The sequence below is a fragment of the Tripterygium wilfordii genome, chromosome 7 (genome assembly GCF_013401445.1).
Source record: "Tripterygium wilfordii isolate XIE 37 chromosome 7, ASM1340144v1, whole genome shotgun sequence".
Lineage (NCBI taxonomy): Eukaryota > Viridiplantae > Streptophyta > Magnoliopsida > Celastrales > Celastraceae > Tripterygium > Tripterygium wilfordii.
Window position 1 is genome coordinate 14585118 of NC_052238.1, and position 22652 is coordinate 14607769.

The following is a 22652-nucleotide window of genomic DNA, read 5'->3' on the forward strand; positions in this document are numbered from 1 at the left end:
CTATCAAACTGCTGGACTACATGTCATTTTCGTTAATTTATTACTTATCTTTTTTTAATAATTGTTACTCTTATATTTCTTGTTATTTGCTCCTGCTCAACACTCAGATTTCCCAAAGACGCGTTTTCTGAGTCTAATTCTAATAGGTCATTGAATTAGGCTTTCTAACTCATTGAATTAGGCTTTCTAACTGCCTTTATCAATGGATTGCTCAAGTGATAGATTGTACTCCGGTGCTGGTTTATTCTTTACTACTCTCTTGTGAGATACTCCTGCTTGAATGAAGGACGATGATCCACGAAGAACAAATTCATGAGTACTCGTGATTTAGAGTGGACAATAATGTTAATTTTCTTGAGCTTGGATTTCTGATTGATACATTAAAGTAAGTTTAATATTTGGATATACAACAACAATAATGCAGTCTGTTTAGTAAAACATACCTAAAAAAAACAGCAAAAATAGTGCATTCTCCTAAAAAATACTATTTAACAATGACTTGGTCCAAGTGATGGTAAAACCCCATTAATATCATTTATCATCAAACAGTCTGGAGATGTAGAATGGCTAGCAAAAAAAACTCCAAAGGAAGAAGTGTAATCATATGCTACAGCCAACACATTTAGTGCTCCTTTTATTATGGTCAAACAAATGCACGAGTTGCTCTGATCGGGCAGAGGTAGTAATCAGTTTGGTTCTGACAACAACATACTTACTTGCACTGCATAAATTTGAATACATATTAATAATAATATATACGAGGGCTTACAAAAAGACAATTTATCTTATGGATCAAAAAACAGGCGATCTACATGCCAACTGTCGAGACGATTCACGCAACGGCATGTCTTTGTGAATCTTGTAAGAACAAAGGGAGAGGACGGCCATTCATGATTCAGATATACTCCGATGCTCAAGTCTTCTAATAATATTAGTGATTATAAATTGTCACGGGTGAATTAGAGGATGTGTGTAACGTATATTTACTCAACCTCGGCCTCCTTTAAATGGGCTGGGGTTGATAGGTGATAAGATAGAGCATTTTCTGACTGTTGATATTAATATTATCATCTATGGAGTGTCATGGTAGGATCAAAATTATGATGATGATCTCTTGATGTCTCTAGACATTAAGTTGAGATATTTTTTGGGAGTTGAGAGTTATCTTCTCCCAGTTTTTATTCTCTTAGCACGACTTCTAGTAAGATGTTGCAGCATATAGACTTTGTTCTTGTGACATATGAAATGCTGAATAGCCATTGCTTAATTTTTTCATCAACAGATATTATTCTGGAATTATAGGAAATATTGAGGTATAAAATGAAAATGTAGATATCGCAAAAGGATTAAAAAAAAATCAATTTAATACTGTGTTATGAGTTGTGTGCTTATTACTACATGTGCGACTAGTCAAAGGTCAAAGACGATGAACAGATAAACACAGAGAATGTGCGGGTCCAGGTTGTCTCTCCACCTCTTTATTCGGAGCCAAATCTTGCCCTCGTCAATCGTGGATAACATTGATTGGCTAGACTGTTGCTGTGTGGGTCCCATCTAAAAACTCTAGACTAGAGTGAGGTTTTAAAAGTGGATACAAATACAAGTACGAGTCACAGTCACACACTGTCTGTCGGTCTATTTGGTGGTTTCTCCAGTTCTCTTGTTACGTGCATAATAGTAATAATATATTATAGGAAAAATAATTGAGATCACAGAAAATAATTCTGAACACTTGGTTCTTGTAAAACGTTAATTGAATCGATGTAAGTATGGTTGACAAAACTCTGTTCGGGTCTGATTGATTGAATTTATTCGATCCAAATTAAAATAAGTTTGGACATACGTTATATGTTCGAAATCTGAATCCAAACCTAAAAATTTTGTCTAGTTTAAAATCGAGTTAGGGTCCAAACATACTAGTTTATTTGTCCGCACATTAACTCAGATTAGTTTATTTGTCCGAAACTTAACTCGGATCAGTTTATTGTCTGATTTACTTTTTTGGATTTAAATCAATATATATTTAAATGTTATTCGACCCGGAATCGATTTTTTTTTTTTTTGTCATCCGTAGATTTAAGTGTAGAAATAAAATAATCTGTCTTTATTATTTGTGTATAATATATAATAAGGGAAACTTGGAATTTCGTACAGAGGGAATTAGCTGGAAGGCACGTGCGAAGGAGCACGTGCATCAGGGGGACAGATATTGGTGTGGGGGTGTAGGCGGGCAACGTTGTCCGGTTGACCACAGACAATAGAGGGGGGGTCGAAGCATTGTCTCTGTACACAGTCTGCTCCACCGCCTCGAACCACTTGTACAAATTTAACAGTAACTTTCTCTAATAAAACAGTGTACATAAACGTCCACATTTTTTTTTGGGGTTTAGGAAATTCGACATCTAGCTTTTCGTAAAGTTTGACCACATAATTCTCTTTTCACCCTTTTGGTGCTGGTCTTATCTCAGGAAGGCTTATTATCAGGGGCGGAGTTACTAATTTATAGAAGGGAACCAGCATTTGATAGGGGTTCGAGAGCAGTGTCCCTAAAATTTGTTTAGGGTTGATTATTTATTGAAAAGTGATGAGTAATAAGCAAATTTTTATATAATCATTGAATTACACATTAAAAATTAAAACATAAAATATTAAAGATAACAAGAAAACAATTACTTAAATTGTGTTATATGACCTTTCATCGAGTATATATCATCTATCAATCATCTATGAGCGTTTATCAAACTATCAATCGCTAATTATAATTCCTATATTAACCATACATATTAAATAGTCAATAGAAAAACATAGGTATTTTTTGATAATATTTACATTATTTATAATGTGAAGACAAATTTTTTTCAAAGTTTACGAGACTAGTGATGAGAAATACATATTTTTTAGAAATATGTATAGTATATATTTATTATAATATTATATATATATGTAATTGTAATTGTAATAAATAAATTTTATAAAACTATGTATTTTTATATAAAGGTATATTGTTTATATCATATTTAGTATATTTATTTCAAAATTTTCAAAAATCTAGGGGGTCATGGCCCCAACCCTAAGGTGGCTCCACCACTAGTTCTGCACCACATGTTTTACGAATTTATTATTTATGATCCGTCGTCATTTGTTCTTAAGTTTAGAAAACATATCACTTGTATGATATGTTGGGACTTTACTTATATAGCATTCTATTAAATTATGTCAATCCGATGCGTGATATAGTCTTTAAACTAAATTCGACTAGCAAATAAATTGGAAGACTAGTCCGAGACATGCTCACTATTCAAAGGCTCTACTACCACTTAATTACATATCAACAAAATGGTTAACCAACAAAGGGTTGACTATGTTGATTGTATAGAAAATTTCTCTACATAAATAATGTTAATTATTGGTCATTTTTTAAAATATCGAAAAAAAAAATGACAATTCAATCACCAAAAGAATTCATATATATATATATAGACACACACACAACTTGATAATTAAGGATTCTTTCTCTTTCTTTCTTTCTTTAAGCAATTTAGTGGATGATCACGCGAGAAGAAAGAATATTATTATTAGTTAACGAAAGATATGATCTTTTTTTGGGTAACATCTGGAATCCACATGCAATACTCATAGTGCTACTTATGTGTAAAGTGATATTCATTCTCCATTAGATACAATAATATGAGTTATTACTGCTAGAATTTAAGAATTTGTGACCATAAGCATCAACACTTGTGATGAAGTATTGACTTTTTACCCAACTTATCATATCAGTAGTAGAGGCGGTAAAAAATTGATTCCGATTCGGACAACAGTACGTGTTTACGAAATATTTATAGGTTCGGATCCTAAACCGGATTGGATTTTGAAAGTATTTAATTGACCAACCCCGAATTGGTTTAAATCCGGACAAATAAATTGAAAGATATTTGTGTTTGGACCTAAACCCAGTTTTTAACCGGATAAAAAAATTGTGTTTGGACTCGCATTTCGGGCATATAACTTATATTCAACTTAATTTAGTTCGGGTCATACAAATTCTGTCATCCGGAATGGATAGAGTTTTGTCACCTCTAGTCGTTAGGTGAGAAACTTATGTTCATATATGTCTGACAATATGAGTTTAGGCATATCAGATGTCCTGACAATCTGAGTTTACATACATAAGATGTCCAAAGATGTGATTCTCGATTATCAAAATTAAAAAAACTTTGATTCGGATAACTTGGTATCATCTCTACCAATTTAAAAATATATTTTATCTTAATATCTAAAGTAAAGCTAGAAAAAAGACAAGTTGGATTAAATATTAACTACTTTCGATTAAAAAAGGTTTTGCATGTGTTAGTGTTGTCTTTTAGATGTTCCATTGATTGACATCATGATCAACAAATCTTGTACATGTTACGGGAGCATAAAAATAACAATAATTTTAAATTCAAATCACCCAATTATACATCGCCACGTCCCAAGCCTAAAAGCTTATTACTTTCTTAATTAAACAATTAGATAACTCATGGTTAGGATCTCTCAAATTTCTGAGTGGGTGAGCTGTTTATAAAGTAATTAGAATTTTTTATTATAAGGTGGTTAATTACTAATTAAGAGTGATTAACTTATTAATATAGTATTTATTTACTAGGGTGTAAAGGAGTTAACCCAGTTGGGATTTCTGATCGATTCAGATCTAGGAATTCTGTAATTAGTTTAAAATTATAAAGTCTAGAATTTAAATTTAATAATTTGAAATAAGTATCACATTACATCACATCATTTTTTTGTTATATTTTTAAAATTTATCTAATTTTTTTCCACCATTAAACCATAATTGTTGACGCTATGAATCATGGTGCCCCAAATCCTTGTGATTCGGCCAAAGATTTTTTTTAACCTTTTTTATTTAGATCAAGATAGTTGAAGTAGCTTTCCACGTGGGTTGTCTTATTGTCGTGCACGTGTATGTGTCGAGTGCGGTTGCTGATGTGGTCCAATTGTTGTTCTCTTCAAACCAATTATTTTGTGTGTGGTGGGAGCTCCCCACGTTACACGTCTGCTTCCACCATCCAACACTAAAAGACAGATTTTTTTTTAAAAAAAACAAAATTTTAAAGCTTGATTTGATGTTTTTCCAAAGAAAGATGTACAAAAAAAAAAGCGTGCAAGAACAGTAAGAAATTAATGCAAAATCATATTATTTTTGTGTCACTACCAACAATGACATCATATAAATTTGTTATTTGGATATCCGATATTTGCATAAATTCGGGCTGTCGCGCACAAAAGTTTTCCACCTGATAATAGGACAAGTTCATAGTTACAAATATATTGCTTTCAATAAGAATCAAACTCAAGATCTTCTGAGTTCATACGATTTAGACACACAGACATTCGCCGCTAAATTATCATCCACAACATATTTTGGCTAATGAAATGTTGATAACTTGGTTCATATGCATCGCTAATGATAATGTTATATATAAAACCAAATATTTACCTTGTTAATTTAAATATTTATAAATAAAATATGCTTTCTTTATATCAAAATATCCCTCTACCAATAAGACATACTTTGGGTGGCTAGATTCTCCTACCAATCTACCAATTATATGTCCAGATTCATAATATATGTAATCTGTACTATATTATAATCAGAAGCATTCATTATTTCATTTGAGCCAAACCTTGTGCAAAGTTAATTAATTATTTAAAGATAATATACAAGAGTGTACAGTCTTGAGCAGTGCACAAACCCTACTAGTACTATATATATATACGTAATGTTTGTATTAGAGTTTTGAGTTCCCTTGATTCCAGCAAGATTATCTCTTAAACATATTAGCTAAATGCATCCCCCGTGCGCCGAAAGCCGACACGGCTTGAAATTATGTTCAGTTAATCTTGTTTATTAAGCTTAAAGATGCTCATGTAAAAACCTCAAGTGAGTGATTAGTATTTAGTAGAAAAGCAGTGCACACACGTGGGTTCAGCTTTGGGTCCAAGCCCACTTATTCTTTTTTACATTAGCCCAGCCAACCAACTTTGACCCGGCCCAGTAATCTAAAGCCATTTATGTATTGTTCGGTTGTTCCTGTAAATTTTTACGATTTTCATGAAGTTCCAAGCCCATTTATTATCTTTAGATGAGCTCAGTTCATCAATTTGTAGCCGGCCCAGCCCAATTCAAACCCTTTTTTTTTTTTTTTAATAATCGAGGAACCACCCGCACCATATTATATATTAATAATAGGTAAGATTGAGTTGAAACCCATATATATAGAGATCCGAAAGTGAGACATGCCCACGAAATCCTAAGTTCGGAAAAACAACCAACTAAGCTATCGCAATAGCTTACAAGAACAATAAGAAGAGAAGACACTGGATCTGTTCCATACAGGATCCACTACTTTCTTGTGTTATAAATCACGTGAATCCAAGCACACAAAGGGTAGACTGAAAAGCTATTATGCTTTACTGCATTGTAAATCACATGAATACATTCAAATTCTACTCTAATCTGTCAATATACTTGGTTAGAAAAGTCCCATCATTTTGTGAAGTAATAGTGCACAAAGCCAGAAAGAAGAGAACCACACCTTATATGATGAAATAACAGTCGCATGAAAAGTACTGCTACAACCATCCCAACCAACCGCCATAGTTGAACTGGTCTCCTGACCAAGTAAGCAAAGTTGATATCATGGTCTCTTGATCCAGGTGCAGGGGCAACACCAGCCTAAGGCTAAGCTACATTACCTCAGAGGCTCAGACTCCACAAATCGTATTCGCCTGCACATGATAAGTAAATTTGTTGACGCGTTTAACAAGTTCTATGTTTATTGACTAGATCAAAGAGAAGGGAAGTGAGATGGAAAGTTGTTTGCTGCATACCTTGCATTTGACACTTCGTAGCATAATATACGGCTTCTGGAAACCAGCATTTCCTTGGGCCAGCAGCATCAAACACTTTGGTGAGTCCCTTCAGGGAGGAGACAGTCTTCAATGATAATAATGACAATTTCAGTAGGGTTTTGCTTGGAATAATTGTTGAATCCCTCTCAGAACATTAATGGCAGCTTACTGGCATACATAATATGCAATCAACTAGTCAAGGACTAGAAAAAATGGAGTAAACGACAGTAAAAAGTTTCATTTCAAATATCCCCTCAAGTTATGAATGCCAAAGGCATATGTCTTCATAAAAACTAAATGGGATTTTGTCCTTACAAAAGCTGTAGAGTCGAAGCATTGGCTGGCCTCCAAAAGAATGCCATAACCAGACGTTATTGAGGAAGTCATACATATCAGGCATTAAACCTCTAACTCCATTCTGCAAGAGAAGAGAAGAACTCTTTATATGTTGAGTCTTTTGACAATTGCCTATTCTACCAAATCTACAAAGGGATGTAAGAATGCCAAAAGAAAAGTCTCTACCTCAGTGATAAGCTTTAAGTCTCTACCTCTTACTTGAGATGTCTAATCAGAAACTATGGGTTTCTGCATATGCTCTTTAATCTGCTAACATGAAGTTCAGCTTTCCCAAATTGTTTGAAGATGTTTTACATTTCTAACTTCTCAACTAAGACAAAAATAACATTATTAATAAAAACAAAAACAAAAACTTCTCAAATAAGGCAAAAACACATTTGTTCGATCATCCCAGGTCTGGTCTCGTGGGTTAATCATGGTTGCCGTGTTTTTTTTTTCTAAGAATAATCTGTTCAACCAGTAATGACAAAAACAAGAATATAAGATAAACCATCCGAGGTTTTTTTGTTTTAGCGCTTTCCAATTCATACATGCATGTCTTTACAAATGCGACTACTTTGACTAGTTGGGAACACCATTGAACAAAATGAATCCTCAATTAATATTTGGATTGACACCAACATAACAGAGTTACAACGACTAAGCACCAGCCTTACGCTGAAATCTTAAAAGTAACCTTCATATCCATGTAGTCGCAAGCAGAAAAATAAGCATGCATGTTCTCGGCTTTGTCCTATTATTAACCATGTACTCTGGGTTAAAAAAGGAAGGAAAAAATTAAATTAAAGTGAGCAGTGAATCATAAGCATACCTCATATGTCCGATCTATATATTAGTCAAAAGAGTTATAAGGTTACAAGACGCAGCAGCTGCCAACTGCTACCAGGAACTTCCTCTTGGTTACTGGCTCTTCATGCAACACCACCACATCTCTCACCTTCTCAAACAGCTTCTCCAGCTGATCCACACCAAACTTTTGATAATTCAATAGCTTCTTGTATTGTTGCAATTATATCGCCTCAAAACAGCCCAAAAAAATCCTACATTAGTAGCTAACGAGAATTTCTTGCAGCTCAAGATGGAATTGCCCAAGATCATAGTCATCAATCTTCGACCAAGCTGCTGCACGCATGTTAAAACTTCCTTCGTTCCTCATCTCATCATGTTCCTCAATCATTGCTTTTTCCTCATCTGAAAACTCATCTGAGAAACCATTACCTATAACTACATCAATACACTCTTCCTGAGACCCATTCTCCCTTTTAACCTTACTGGCCAAAGGTACAGGGGGTGCACTTGGGCCTGCCTTCCTGTTGCGGAGGTAGACAAATTTCTTTTGGGCCTTTCCATCTATTGCCATGGCGTCACTCATTTTATTGAAAAGATTTACGAGCTTGAACACCCCATACTCTGATACATAAAGAGGCCGCCCAAAAATTTTCTGGTATTCAGAAGGCACATGGGTAAGAGGCATATGTCCTCCAAAAAGCTCAAGCAACTTTACCAGCCGCATCTTCAGACCATCTATGTCCCCTGGCTGTACCCACATACTTGTTTAACAGAAGAAACAGGGCCTGCAGCCTCTTCATTCAAACCAGAAGGGAGGCTTTGTGACCTCAAAGTTGAGGGAAAACAAGGCATGGAAATTGAAGAACTGCTATTGTATTCAGAAAGCGACCATGGCACAATAGAGAAATCTCTGGTGTTGCAATAACTTTGGGAGATTCCTCCATACACAATTGTCTCCTCTTCGTTTTGATCATCAAAATTGCCACTCATATGGCAACCCATGAGAGAACCAGCAATGTCAAATGGGTCATAACGAGGGGGAAATAAAGGTTTAGTTGGCGCCTGGCGGAACAAAACCTTCCCCACGAGCCATACTAGGCCAGTTCCAGACAAACTTACCAACACTGCTAACTGCTAAGAGCTGATCACATTCACACCTACCCCGGAAGGGATAACAAGGACTACAGCATATCCACGTTGACCGAGTATGTGAAGTGCTGGAGCAAAATCGTGTTGGGAAATTTAACCAAACAGAAATACCAAACGAACCATAGAGAAATTGAGATTGGTTTTATTTTCCAGTTCAATTTCTCTATTGTTTGTTTGATATTTCTATTAAGGAGGATCTTGGTTAAATTTCTCAACAATTTATATCGGAGCAAGGTTCCTTGGAGAAGATATGTCAACTGTTAAAATCGACATCGAGAAGTTTGATGAGAGAATCAAGTTTTGCATGTGGCAAGTGCAAGTCAAAAATGTGTTAATTCAAGATGGGTTACAGTTACACAAGGCGTTAAAGGAGAAACCACTCGATTTTCATGTAAGATTCAGGATAGTTCAGCGATGAAGATTGGGAAGAACTTCATTTAAAAGCTGCTAGTGCAATTCGACCGTGTTTGGCCAAGAATATTCCGGCGAACGTGCATGGAATATCTACGGCCAAGGCGATTTGGGAAAAGATTGAAGAATTGTACCAATCATAAGGCATTTCAAGTCGTATGTTTCATACACTGCGTATGCGTGAAGGTACAACAATTTAAGATCATCTGAGTGTTCTCAATGGGATCGTCTCAGAACTGGCGGTTGTTGGAATTAAGATCAAGGGTGAAGCCAGGATTTGCACTATTTTTTTTTTTGGCTATTTATATGTTGTTTGTTATTTTCCACTAATAACCAACAAAATTAAAAATATTTTTTACAATCACTAGTTTTAACTATAATTAGCTTTTCTAAATAGCATAACTTGAATGAAATAAACAAAAAAATTAGATTTAGTCTTTTACATAAATAAATTAAATAGGGAACATAGCCAAAAAAGATTAACATAACTTTGTTAATTATTGAATAAGGAACAACACAATTCTTGATATACTTGAGAGAAATAGTTAACTTAAAAGGCTAAAATAGGCAAAATAAAAAAATGAGGAGACAAAAATAGCCAATAGGAACAGCACCAATTATTGACACCAAAATAAAGAGATAAAATAGACAAAATAAAGAAATAAAAAAAAAAAGAAGCACAAAAAATAGAGGCATGCTACCTTGGGTGTTGAAATTAACAAGTTTATAACCAGTAGATCACTCAGCAATTTTTTGTCAAATATGTAAACATATATGTATGTGTAGTAAATTTTTTGTCAAAATCTAGAGGGGGCTCCATCCTTGATTAAGATGGATGATGAAGATATAGCCTTGAGGCTTATATGGTCTCTTCCATCTTCCTATGAGCACATGAAGTCTTTATTAATTCATGGGAAGGAGAAAATAATTTTTGCTGAAGTTACAATGGGAATAATGGTCCACTGGAGAACTCAGAGTTCGTAGCTAAAAATAGGAAGAATAAGTACATGAAGCAAAGTTGGTGTGCTGGAAGGGTGAGAAATCTGGGCATCACAAGAGGAATTGTCCGAAAGGTGGAGCTGATTTGGCAAGTAGCTCTGGTGAAGCTAACATTGCATTTTTGGAGGAAAACGCAAGTGATGTCCTCTGAAGGGCATGTACATCCTCATGGCATGCCGTTAGATGTCATGAAAGAGGAAGTGTTACAGCTAGCGGATTCACAAGTTTGCACACAGGCATTGGTTTGACATTGATGCATGTGTGTGATGGAAAAGTATGCCGAGGGCTAATGAACTCTCGGGAAAGCCAAACATAGGGATTGCATTTGCACCATAATTTCTCAACAAGTTTTTTCGACATGAGCTAAAGGAAAATTCTTAGAATGGTGACTTATAAGTAGGTGTACTCTTTATGATTCAGTATGATGATTTTCTTTGTTAAGAGTTGTGACTGTTGGTGAATACAGTGTTTATAGCGAAAGCTATGGAATTTTTTGATCAAGGTAGAGATTATTAGTATTTTGATCAAAAAATTGATAAAGGCATGAGACCTGGTTGGAGAAAATATGAAACAAAGATGTGTTGAATTTTGTTGTTTCATTGGTGGAGGAAACAACAAAATCCAACATGTCTTTGTTTCATCTTTTATTCAATCGGGTCTCAAGCCTTTATCAAAATTTTGATCAAAATACTAACAAATCGACATCCCTAGGGATGTATATAACACATGTTGTGTACTCCACCAAGGAAACAGTCTTGCGATAGAAGAATCACTGCCTAAGCTGCCCTCAACCTTCCTTCCATAAGAATACCTTAACCACCACAACAATTACCTTGCATAACAATCTCTTTACCACCCAAAAAAATACCTTGCCTCATCAAACATCTTATACAGATAAAAATTTAAGATTCAAATTCATTCAGGCACTTATGGAAGTACCAACAGCCAAGCAGAAAGTAACATCCACAAAATCCCAGTTCACATCTGAATTTCAAGCGAACTTCATCAAAGATTCAGACTCTACATACTTCCCTTTGAAAGAGCAGTACTAGTTAAATTTGATATTTCAAATATTGTATGATGTCTACCAGTAAGAAAAAAAAAATAAGACTCATTTAGGTAAATGGGTATAAATTCTCTTCTTTCTTTTTTTCTCTTTTCCTTTTTCCTTCCTACCTTCCTAACAAGTCCTAACCTTCAGGCATCACCACTATGAGGTATAATGAAGTCTAACATGGCACTCTTACAAGCCAAAGGGAACATATTGTTTGTTCTATTGCATTGAAGTATGATCGGATTGAATCAAATAAGTGAAATCCTCACGCAGGGTCAGCTACCCAAAAATTCAAAACCCCAAATATGGAAACAATAAAAGAATTGCAATCCCAAAAGTCGAATGAATCAATGAACAGAAACTAGACAGAGGATAGAGACATACAGAGAACATCTGATGATTGGAGGCTGCAAGTCACGCTCCTGTCACCGGGAAACCAGTACAAACAGACCCTGTATAAAAAAAATGTTAAAAAAGAATCCAATACCAATCAACCAAACATCCAAATATAATCCGAGAAATCAAAATCAAATGGGAACTTGGCTTAAGGAGAACAAAATTAGGAAACCTCGGAAGGAAGGAAGGTTTTTATCAATACTCTTCTAGTCTTCTTCCACTTCGGAACGGGGACGAGGATTCCCTGACAAAAGCTCAAAGAGAAAACCATTGAACGATTCTTGAACTCATCAGATAAAATCATAGAACTCATTCTTCCTCTTCTCTAACGATTAAACCCATTCTTCCCCTCCTCTAATCCCTCATGTTCTGATTCCTAGCACGTTCTACTTTATCCTTCAACCCCACCCCTATCCTCCTCCAGAATCTCCTCCGTTCCCGACAACACCACCCCCACCACCATTACCACGACAACAATAGATGACAGGTACCGATGGATGGTGAGAGAAGGGAGGAGTGGAGACAGAGATTACAAAAGAAAAGAGTGGTGAGAGAGATAAGGCGTACTGAGACTCTAGAATATTTGGTTTTTTTTTTTTTTGGAACTTGAAATCGCAGCCATCCATTTTATATATGGATGGCTGAGATTTAAAACATTGTAGCTAAAATTGATTGCAACCGCCCCATCCCGAAATAATCCAAGTATCGTAAAAAAGCAATAATACATTTGTTCAGAAAATAATACAGTGTTGTTCATGTTCGGTACAACTGTCCATAGAACCTAATCGATTGTGAATCGAACCACCTCTCGTTGGTTAATCTCGATTATCTAAATGTATACATTTCTCCAGGGTCTCATATGATTAATGTCTCAGTATATAATTCAAGATGTAATCCTACAGATATTTGGCTGGCATTTAAACACTACCTGGCTATAATATTTTTTGTTCATCAGCTGCATAAAGAAAATGCTGATAAGTGACTTCCTGTCACATATAGACTCAAGGTATAACCTAGTAGGAATTTAGTTACTGGAGTTTACATGGTAAAGTAATCAGGATGCTAGGAGTTAAGGTTTCTAGTAGTATTGTGGATGCCCCTTACATGTGTTACAAATTTTCACTGTCTAAAATGCAATATGGCTGATCATTTTGAGGCTAAATGTCTCTTTTTTTTGCCTTTTTTATTAGATGTTGCACCGTGTTGACGATAAAGATTTGTTACTTTATCATTTAAATTTAACTAATAAGTTAACTTGTTCGGTTTGAACATGTATCCACATAGCAGAACTTTGTAATGCCACTTAGCTGATGAAAATATACTGAAATGTTGTAAACAAATCTTAAACACCAGTCACTAATCAAGATTTATAGCAGTATCACACACCGAAGCATACTTCTCATTACAGTACACTCTATAGCCTCACTGATAAAAAGAGAAGCAAACAGAGATATCGTCAAGGATACAAGGTTTGATCTGCAGCTCTGATCTAGCTAGTCTAGTGCATAATATACAAGTGAACAACCTAAGCTCCTATTCAACATCTATCGACTGTTTGAAGTACAAGAGAAATGTCACAGATGCACGCTCCAATACAATACAGGTCGCCTACATTTGCATATTCTGGAGGAGTTCTACAGCCTGCAAACCATCTTTACTCTACCAAGGGCCTGTAAAAGTCCTTCTCAAGCATCGTCTCTTGAGTCCCCGTGGCCGTTGGACTGACTCTAAAATCTGCATTAGGGAACGACAAAAGAAAGATAAGGCTAATGGTGAGAGCTCATTAGGAGTACATGTTTCAAATTATGTATATTGGATGTGTAATCAGGAAACAGACCCTTGTATTATCAACAGATTTTCCTAATTGCCTTAAATTCTGTAAAATTGATAATATGCCGGCCAGAATTTATGGAAAATTCAGTTTTATGGCTCACTAGCAACTTCTGCTGTAATTGTCTCTCATCTAACAATTTATTTTTCCCAACACTTAAAAAGCTTTTTAGATTAGATCAAACCCTTAAACAAATCTGATATCTTCAATTTAGAAGAAGAAAATTTTGTAATTCATCTTGATAAAGGCCACTGCAGTAAAAAAAGGAAGAAAGAACAAGCATTTCAATATAGGGCAAAAATCGTTGGTGGTTTGTATAGGAGGGTGACTTATAAAATGAAACATCCCAAACCAAGTTGTGAGGAGTCCAGTAAGGAAATGGGTATGGTTTCTCTAGGCTTCTTGAACAAAAAGAAGAGAACTGTTGATAAATAAATGCAAGTCAATGACAAAAGTGATGTGAAGCATACCTGATCTTTCTGCATTTCCATGATTTCTACCTGCAGCAAACAAAGTTTAGCAGCTCAAGGAAGGCTCTTGAAATAAAGACATGAAAGTTACAAAATTTAGGAAAGAACATACCTGTTTTCTCTGCAGTTCTTGGTTCAGTTCTTTAAGTTTTGCTATTTCTGCTTCCAATTCCAAGGTATAGGCCTGCCAGAATCCACAGAAGAGGTAACTAACATAAATAATTGTCTGCTTCAACAAACTAGCTTAAATTTAAAAAACTGTTCTAGGACCTCGATGTAACAGTACATTATGAACATATTTATATTTATTGTGATCTTGCATAATGAAACCCCTTGTAGCCTTTCCAATGCATGCTTTATACGATTCCCAAAGCAGAAGTGTATCAAGGAAACTAGACAAACCTAATATCCCCACGGGTTCGACATTCTATTTCAAGTTATTGCCCACAATCCTCAGTAATGACATTACTCTCTTAGTTTCCAGTGACCTCAGTACATAAATTTTCAGGCAGCGACGCAGCGGGCATGTTGACAAGAGAAAATAACCAATGTTCACCACAAGCAACATCTGGCTGATTTTTACTGCCCCAATAATTTCAAACTGGACTAGTCTTAACTTGTGTCTATCCTTTCTTCAAAATGATCTTCTGATATGTGAAATCTTTTGTAAAAATAAAATTAGTGTCATTAAGAAAGGCAAGTACAAACTACATTTTCACTAACCACTAGTTCATCTAATTAAGACCCTGAATGTGTGCATTAACAGTGTCATTGTACTTCTATGATATGCATGAAAGGTATCTATCAGACATTCAAAGAGTCATTACCACAAGAGTTGACACATTTCCTTTCATCAGTATCTTAGAGGAAAGAACAAGGAAATGAAGTGTCAATGCAATGAGAAACATACAAAGTAATTTCCAAAAGCTGACAGATTTATAATGGCTTAATCACGAAGCTCACCTGCTTCCGAGCTCTCGATCTTGCAGCTGACTCCCTGTTTTTAATCATTCTCCTTTGCCTTCTCTCAACTACTTTCTCCACAGCAGAGTTGACCTTTCTTCCTCGGCCAAACACATAAGGTACTGGTGATAGGGTATCTACACTACTCTTCCCAATCACATCAGGTGATAATTGACTTGCTGGAGATCCTGAGGCCACAGTAACACCCCCAGATCCTAAACCAACCATCTTCATTCCTCCACTCTGCAGCCCAGAAACCTGAGCCAAATTATTGTTCATTGAGGGGTCTGCCATGCCAACAGCTGAGGGCCTTGCTGCTGGGCTAGAAAGCTGAGCACTGCTTGCTAAATGCATAGGAGAGGAAAATTTCACAGTTGCTTGTTTAGAGAAGATTGGCTGCTGTTGAAGTTGCTGCAGTGGCTGCTGCTGCATGGGCTGATGGTGGTGCAGATGCTGTGGGTGTTGCTGAGATAATCTGATTCCACCACCATTCAGTGATAAAGTAGGAGGCTGAAGATGAGCTGGATTATTATTTTCTATCATCCGATTAGCTATTAGACCACTGCTTCGATTGGGCTGTTGAAACCCAAGAACAAAACCAGCATTGTTGTTTGGTTTTGACAATTCAGCATAAAATCCACTATCAATAGGCCTTCCAATTTGTAGTGCATCTTCTCTTACAACTCCTGCCCTCGCTAAGAACTCCTCCAAAGTCATCTCTCCCAAAGTCAGTTGCCTTTGTGGCACATTTGATCCTCCACCACCACTCCCATCCTTAACACCTGGAACAGAATCTTTCATGAAGTCTCTCCAAACCTCATCAACAGTTTTTTGACTTAAGGTCCTTGGCAAAGTTAAGGATCCTTGCCTCTGCAAATTCCCACCAGTGACATTTCCTTCTGCCCCTCCAGCTGAAGATGTCACTGCTTGACTCCCTTCAGAAGTCCATATACTTTTCAAAAGTTCATCCATGTTCATTGATCCAAAATCCTTTCCAAGCCCACTGAAGGTGTGCTGTAACTCATCAAAGGTCAACGAGTACAATGAAGACTGTCGAGCCAATGGCAAACCGCCTGGTAACTTCCCACCATTCCCTTCTCCCAGTGGCAAATCACCAAAGCTTTTGAAGTTTAAATGAGACCCCATAATTCCTGAATTGGTGCCAATACCTGAACCAACCTAGTAGTACTAGTTCTTTATCTTTTTTCCAACTGAACCCAATTCAATGAATTTTGCAGTCTTCAAAATATGATCCAAGCATTCACCAATCCCAAAAAAAATTGAGGGTAATTAATACAGAATATTTACATTATAATTCAATCACATATTAAGTCTAATTAGAGCCCAGATTGAATTCACTAGGTACTTAATCTGTACAATTAGAATGGATTGTTGCTTTCATTCCAACCGATCATCAGTACAAACAGAAAAACTCATAAAAAAAATACCATCAATAAAATAAAATAAAAAATAAACCCAGTAAGAAAAAAAAAGAAACAGTGAATTACAGCTTCAAGGAATTAAAACCATGGAAAACATACAAAAATAATTTTTTTTGAACAAGAGGAAATATATAATTAATATTCAGGATCATCAAAAATAATTTTTTTCAGTCAAGAAATCACCTTCCAAAATATGGTAAAAGGTAAACAAATCGGGGACAGCCACGTAACCTTACCCACACATAATAACATGTGAAAGAGGCTGGTTTGACCTTCCAAAAACATGAGAAACCAAAAATTATTCGCAGATTGAAAGAGAGTAAACACTAAAAATCAGTAAACCCCAGTTTCAAGCAAACAAACTGTACTACCTACATAGACGAATCAATAGCAGCTGTTCATATAAAATCTGAGCTAGCCTTTCCCTCTATGTTATCCCTTTCAGATCCAAAAATCTCAACCAAACTCAAAGGAAACAAAACTGAACTTCTAAATTAAGCCAAAAAAAAATTATAATCCCAAGATACTCGATCAAATCAAACATACTTCCTTCAATTCAACCAAAAAATTAACATCTTAACGCAATATATATCCAAAAATAATATAGTTCAAATTCACCACAATCACCATTATTCATCAGCGTAAAAAATTAAAAAGACAAAATAAGAATCAACACGAAAGTCGCGTAGCAGTAGAACTGTAGACCAAGAGAAGACGCGCTTTTACCTCGCTGTTTATTATTTTCCTTTCTGTGAAAATCAGGGAGCGTCGTTTCTCCTAGTTCGGATGGCCTGGGCTTTGGTGGACTCGACAAGTGTCTATTGCGGCCATTACACAACACGAGTCGCCTATTTAAGCAATTCCAGCTTTTCGTTTTTTCTAATTTTCTATTCCTTTTTTAATACTAAAACCCACACATATCGTGCGACGTGTACCAATCAGAGAAGGGGATGGAATAGTGATGTGATGTGTAGCCAATGGAAGCGCGATAGGTGGGAGGATCGGGACCGTTGAAGCTAGCTTTCCGACAAAGGTGATTGAATTGCGATGGGTTTTGTTAGTGGGTGAAGCAGTGATTGTCTGTGGTTAGGGTTATGGTGTACCATCGATGTAAGTTGACCACGTGGGCGGCTCGGGTTAACTGAAATTATCTATTTTTTGGATTATTATCATCTTTGAACTTTGAAGAAGGTTTTGGAAAGTCAAGGTTTATGATAAACATGACTAATGATTTAATAAACTAACTATTAACCTTATAATTATCCACACGTTAAGAGTGTGTTTGGATTGAGGGATTTTGAGGGAATGGAAGAGAAGGGACCAATTCTCTTTGTTTGGATAGTTTATAAAAAAAATTAAGAGGAGGAATTTGGAGGAAAGATTTCATTAAATTTTTGCCAAAATTCTTCCTCCCCAAAATTGAGTCGTTTGGAGGGAAGAGATTACTAATTAAGTCATTTATAAGTTAAATACATATTTTACCCTTGTACATAATATTTTAACATAAAAATAAGGATAAATTAGTAAATTAAATAAATTTTCTTTCCTTCTTTTTTTTTATCTATCCAAACATAGGAAAAAATATTTCTCTTCCCCTCCCCTCCCTTCCCGTCCCTTCCCCAAATCCCTCAATTCAAACACACTCTCATGTTTGGATAAATAAATAAAAAAAAATAGTTTAATTTACTAAGAGTCGTCCTCTCTTACTAAATATTGACATTTGAATCTTCAGGTTGGTTTTTTGTCATCGTTGTGTTGAATTTTGTGTTGAAATTAAGAGAGAATATTACGTTGAATATTGCGTTTTCTGTAATTGTGAGATTGCACATTATATAGTTACATTGAGATCCTTAAATTAGGGAAAACGAATCAATCAAATCAACCTAATTCTATGAAACTAAATCAAAGGGAATATTTACAACCCATAATTATAGAAAACGTAATATTCTCTCCTAATTTCAACATTTTGATCAAATCATCCCGTGGTGTGGCTTGCTTTTTTGGGAAGGAAATTGGTTTTATAATGGATTTAAAATTTGAATTTTTCTATTTTATCATTTAATATTTGTAGTTAGTTGTAGAGTGCCCGCATAAAAAACTACAACAGAGTATGCTATAGATAAATTGAGGGTTCAAAAAATTTTGAAATATTTTATTTTGATCGATTTTACGAATTCAACATATATTTTTTATTCGAAACAAAAAAGAAATTTAACATGAAAAGTGCATAACAATTCTGAATCATTTGATATAAACAAAAAAATATTCATACAATTTTTCATGTATAATTTGATTTTTGTTTCAAATAAAAAATGTATCGTTCAATTCATAAAACCGATCAAAATACAAGTATAATTTTTTAAAAATCTATTAGCTCTTACTAGAAATGTGCATCCCCGGGCACCCCATGTATGGATTGAAAATTATAATTTTATTGACCAATGAACATTTCATATTTTTAGTTGTGCATAAATAATCAAATTTAAATTTTTGGTGAAGTTACAAAATATTAATACAAATAGTTGGAATTGGATTGCCAATAAACTCAATTACCACTAAATAATTCAAGGGTAGCATGCTTTAAATAGTGAATAATCACAAATTCCTCCGATCTAACAAACAAATAGAGGCCTATATATTCATAAGTACCCAAAGAATTCTTAAAAATGTCACGTTTGTGGTTAATATTCCAAGTCACTTTTCAGTTAATGATAATTAGGATTCATCTGTGAATAAATTAAAATTATGAAATCAAGATATTTGATGTAATATATTGCAATGAAATGAATATGCCTTTGTATCCATCCATAGTCCATAGAATATAAATAGAGGTCCAAACGTGAAGATAAAACATATTTCACATCACTCTTACCACATTTAATGAGAACATCCATGATCCATGATAGATTTCTTTTTAAATTAGTAGTAATATTTCTGCAAACCTTTTGGATCAATGTTCAAACGAGGGGATCACATTATTGAAGTTGGGGTTACAATTCTTTTAGTTAGAATTAATTATATTTAACTTCAAAATCATGTTTTGTTTTTGGTATTTTTTGCAAATGACATATTAAGGTGTAGGAGTTAGGATTTGGTGTTTAGTATTAGGGTATAGGAATTAGGGAACAATAGATCGTTAGCTGAGATGATGAACTTGTCTGTAGTAGCGTAAGCGGGATGTCCTAAGGTCATCCACAGCAGATACTCTAAACAAAAACTCTAAATTTACAGTAAAAGTACACTTTCCACAGATTTACAGTTTCTCTAACATTACTACCATTCAGCAGATACTCTAAACCATACTCTAAATCATTTAAATATTCATTTATACTTTCAATTTTTATTATTTTAACTCAAGCAAGCACCAGAAGTGAAATTGAGGAATTCTTGGTTTCAGTAATGACAATTGGACTTTTATGTTCTGCATCTTCACCAGGAAACCGGATGGCTATGAATGTTGTTGTCAATAAATTGAACACTATTGTATAAATATATGCTTGTATAATATGTTGAAGATTCCTTGTCGCAATTCTAAAATTTGAATAATTTCTTATTTAATACAAACTAATGAGATACAAACACCCATTGATAGCCAAAGCAATAAAAAAAAGAAACCAAGAATGATTTTCCAAGCCAATTATCTAATTCATCCCCTTAAAATTGTCCCTGATCCCTTAATTAATTCCCCCATGCCGCCTTCTTGAAGTTACTGCTATATGAATATGAGAGAAACTCACAACATCATCACTCATAACATCACAAGAAAGCTTACACAAGAGATTAGACATATAGCTCCTCATCCCAGACCGTTCCTCATGACTATTAGTAGTACTACTAGACAACCTTGGAAGAACAACACGGTCGGGGGAAGCTGTGCAGTTCATGTTAAAGATCATATGCACACCCAAATTTGATATAGCTCATAAATCACAAAATCAACATCGTGATCCCATATTCACAATTTCCACCTTCGTTTCCATCAATCAACAACCACACACACAAGGATCACTAAATTGTCTAGAAAAAAATTAGAGATTGAATACCTGAATTGAAGTTGGAGATGGTTGTTCAAAGCCCTAAATCGACGTCGCGTCCTCCCTGTTTGAGAGATGGGTTTAGAGAAAGATAGCGCCTACGAGAAAGGTGATCGTGGGTTGAGAGACCACCGAGGGCAAGCAGTGAGAGCCGATCTGTCCCACACCGATGACGGCCTTAGATCGACGATTCACTGGCTGAGTGAGAGGGGGGTACAGAGAGAACTCGAGATAGCAAAAAGATATTAGGGATAAAAGATAGAAAACAAAAAATAAATTAATATTTTGATTAAAATATTGGGTCCAGTATTCTACAGTAAAACTGGACATCTACCGTTTTACTGTTCACAATGCAGTTTTACAGTATTTGATACAGTATCTGCTGAAGTGTGTTTTTTTGTCAAATACTATAAATGATACCCCAAATTTACAGTATATGCCATTTTGCAGTATCTGTTGGAGATGCCCTAACTCTCGACTCTTCCTTTCCAGTTCTCCCTCACTCTCAGCTCTGCCCCGTGTGTGATGGACAACAAGCACATGCCTTCATCTCATATTGTCTGACAATAATCGGTTCTCAAACTCCATATCATATTATCATCAATCTGGAAAATATGAAAAACATAAATATGTGTAAATGTCAAGAATATGTTTGCTTTGTTTTTATTTTCTCTATTTTTAAAATTTTTTATAAAATATTTTTTCCGTATTTTTTAAAATGGTCAACCAAACATGTTTTTTTAAGTTGTTTTTTTATTTTCTACAAAATGAAAAAACATAAAATATAGAAAAAACAAACATACCAAACAAACGACTCTCCTAAACTTTCCAAACATGAAAGTATGAAATCACTTTGAATTAATGTCACTTTTGACCACCGACAAATAGATCATGTTACAACTCAGTTCCTCAAGTTTCAAATATTTCTTTTGACCACGGATATTATTGAATTGTTACAAGGTCAGGATTTACACATTTTCGGTCAATCAATTTGATGATATGGCATAAAAAAGTCAAATAAACCTTTTTTTAACCACCAATTACATAGTTGGAATTTCTTTATAATTTTTTTTTGCGATGGCAGTTCCAATTTGGGAATTTGGGGAAGAAATGGAATCTCGTGGTCACGAATACTGCATATTAAACCATACTTTTTCTGATATCACATTTTGGGAAAGGGTGGATTTTTGGGGGGAGAAGGGAGATGGATGTGACTTGTTTGATGGGGATTGGGTTTGGGATGAGAAGTATTTGGTTGTATCAGTCCAAAGACTCCAAATTTTTGGATGAAGTGTTTAAGTGCACTGAAAATGGAAGACCTGATTTGTTCTACACCATAGGGAGATGACAAAGAATATATATATATTGCTTTTATTGAATTTGTTAGTAGTGTTGGTATTAGTAACTTAGTATTTAATTATTTATTGTTAGGTCATCAATATGCCACGTCAATAAGCCAAGCCATTATTTAATTATTTTTTGTTTGGTCAATGTGCCACGTCATCACATTGACTGACTGAAACTTTACAAAAGCTGCCCGTGGAACAACTCAGTAAAATCAATGACCAATTTGAAACGTTTGGAACGTCAGATATTAAGTTATAACATGACTCATTTGTTATTGACTAAAAGTGATTGAAACCACTCCAAACCCTCTACTAGGGTTGTTTAAAAAAATCATCAAAATTGAAACTAACCAAAACTGAATCGATTGATCGGTTTTTTTTAAAAAATTTTTTACCCATTTCTCCATTAAAAATCGAACTAAACTGAAAAAACCGACCTTTTGATTTGTTAAATTTATGTCAAAAAACCAACTGAAATCAGCCGTTAACACCCATA

At 35.0% G+C, this 22652-nt stretch overlaps 1 protein-coding gene and 1 long non-coding RNA gene across 5 annotated transcripts; both read right to left on the reverse strand.

The window, feature by feature from the left end:
• Positions 1-6259: 6259 nt before the first annotated feature.
• LOC120003138 lies at positions 6260-12613 on the reverse strand. 4 transcript variants are annotated; one of them, XR_005469279.1, is made up of 7 exons: positions 12243-12613; positions 12059-12126; positions 8084-9448; positions 7438-7582; positions 7231-7333; positions 6895-7083; positions 6389-6792 (listed from the first exon to the last, which is right to left on the reverse strand). It is a non-coding gene; the product is annotated as an uncharacterized LOC120003138 (long non-coding RNA). The 4 variants fall into 4 exon arrangements; XR_005469278.1 differs by having other exon boundaries at positions 6260-6792; positions 8084-12126; XR_005469281.1 differs by lacking the exon at positions 8084-9448.
• A 799-nt stretch (positions 12614-13412) lies between these two features.
• LOC120002091 (bZIP transcription factor TRAB1-like) lies at positions 13413-17650 on the reverse strand. The gene is made up of 5 exons (XM_038850675.1): positions 17503-17650; positions 15335-16573; positions 14484-14555; positions 14372-14401; positions 13413-13804 (listed from the first exon to the last, which is right to left on the reverse strand). The coding sequence occupies exons 2-5, from the start codon at positions 16478-16480 to the stop codon at positions 13730-13732; spliced, it is 1323 nt and encodes a 440-aa protein (XP_038706603.1). The 5' UTR covers positions 16481-16573; positions 17503-17650; the 3' UTR covers positions 13413-13729.
• Positions 17651-22652: the final 5002 nt, after the last annotated feature.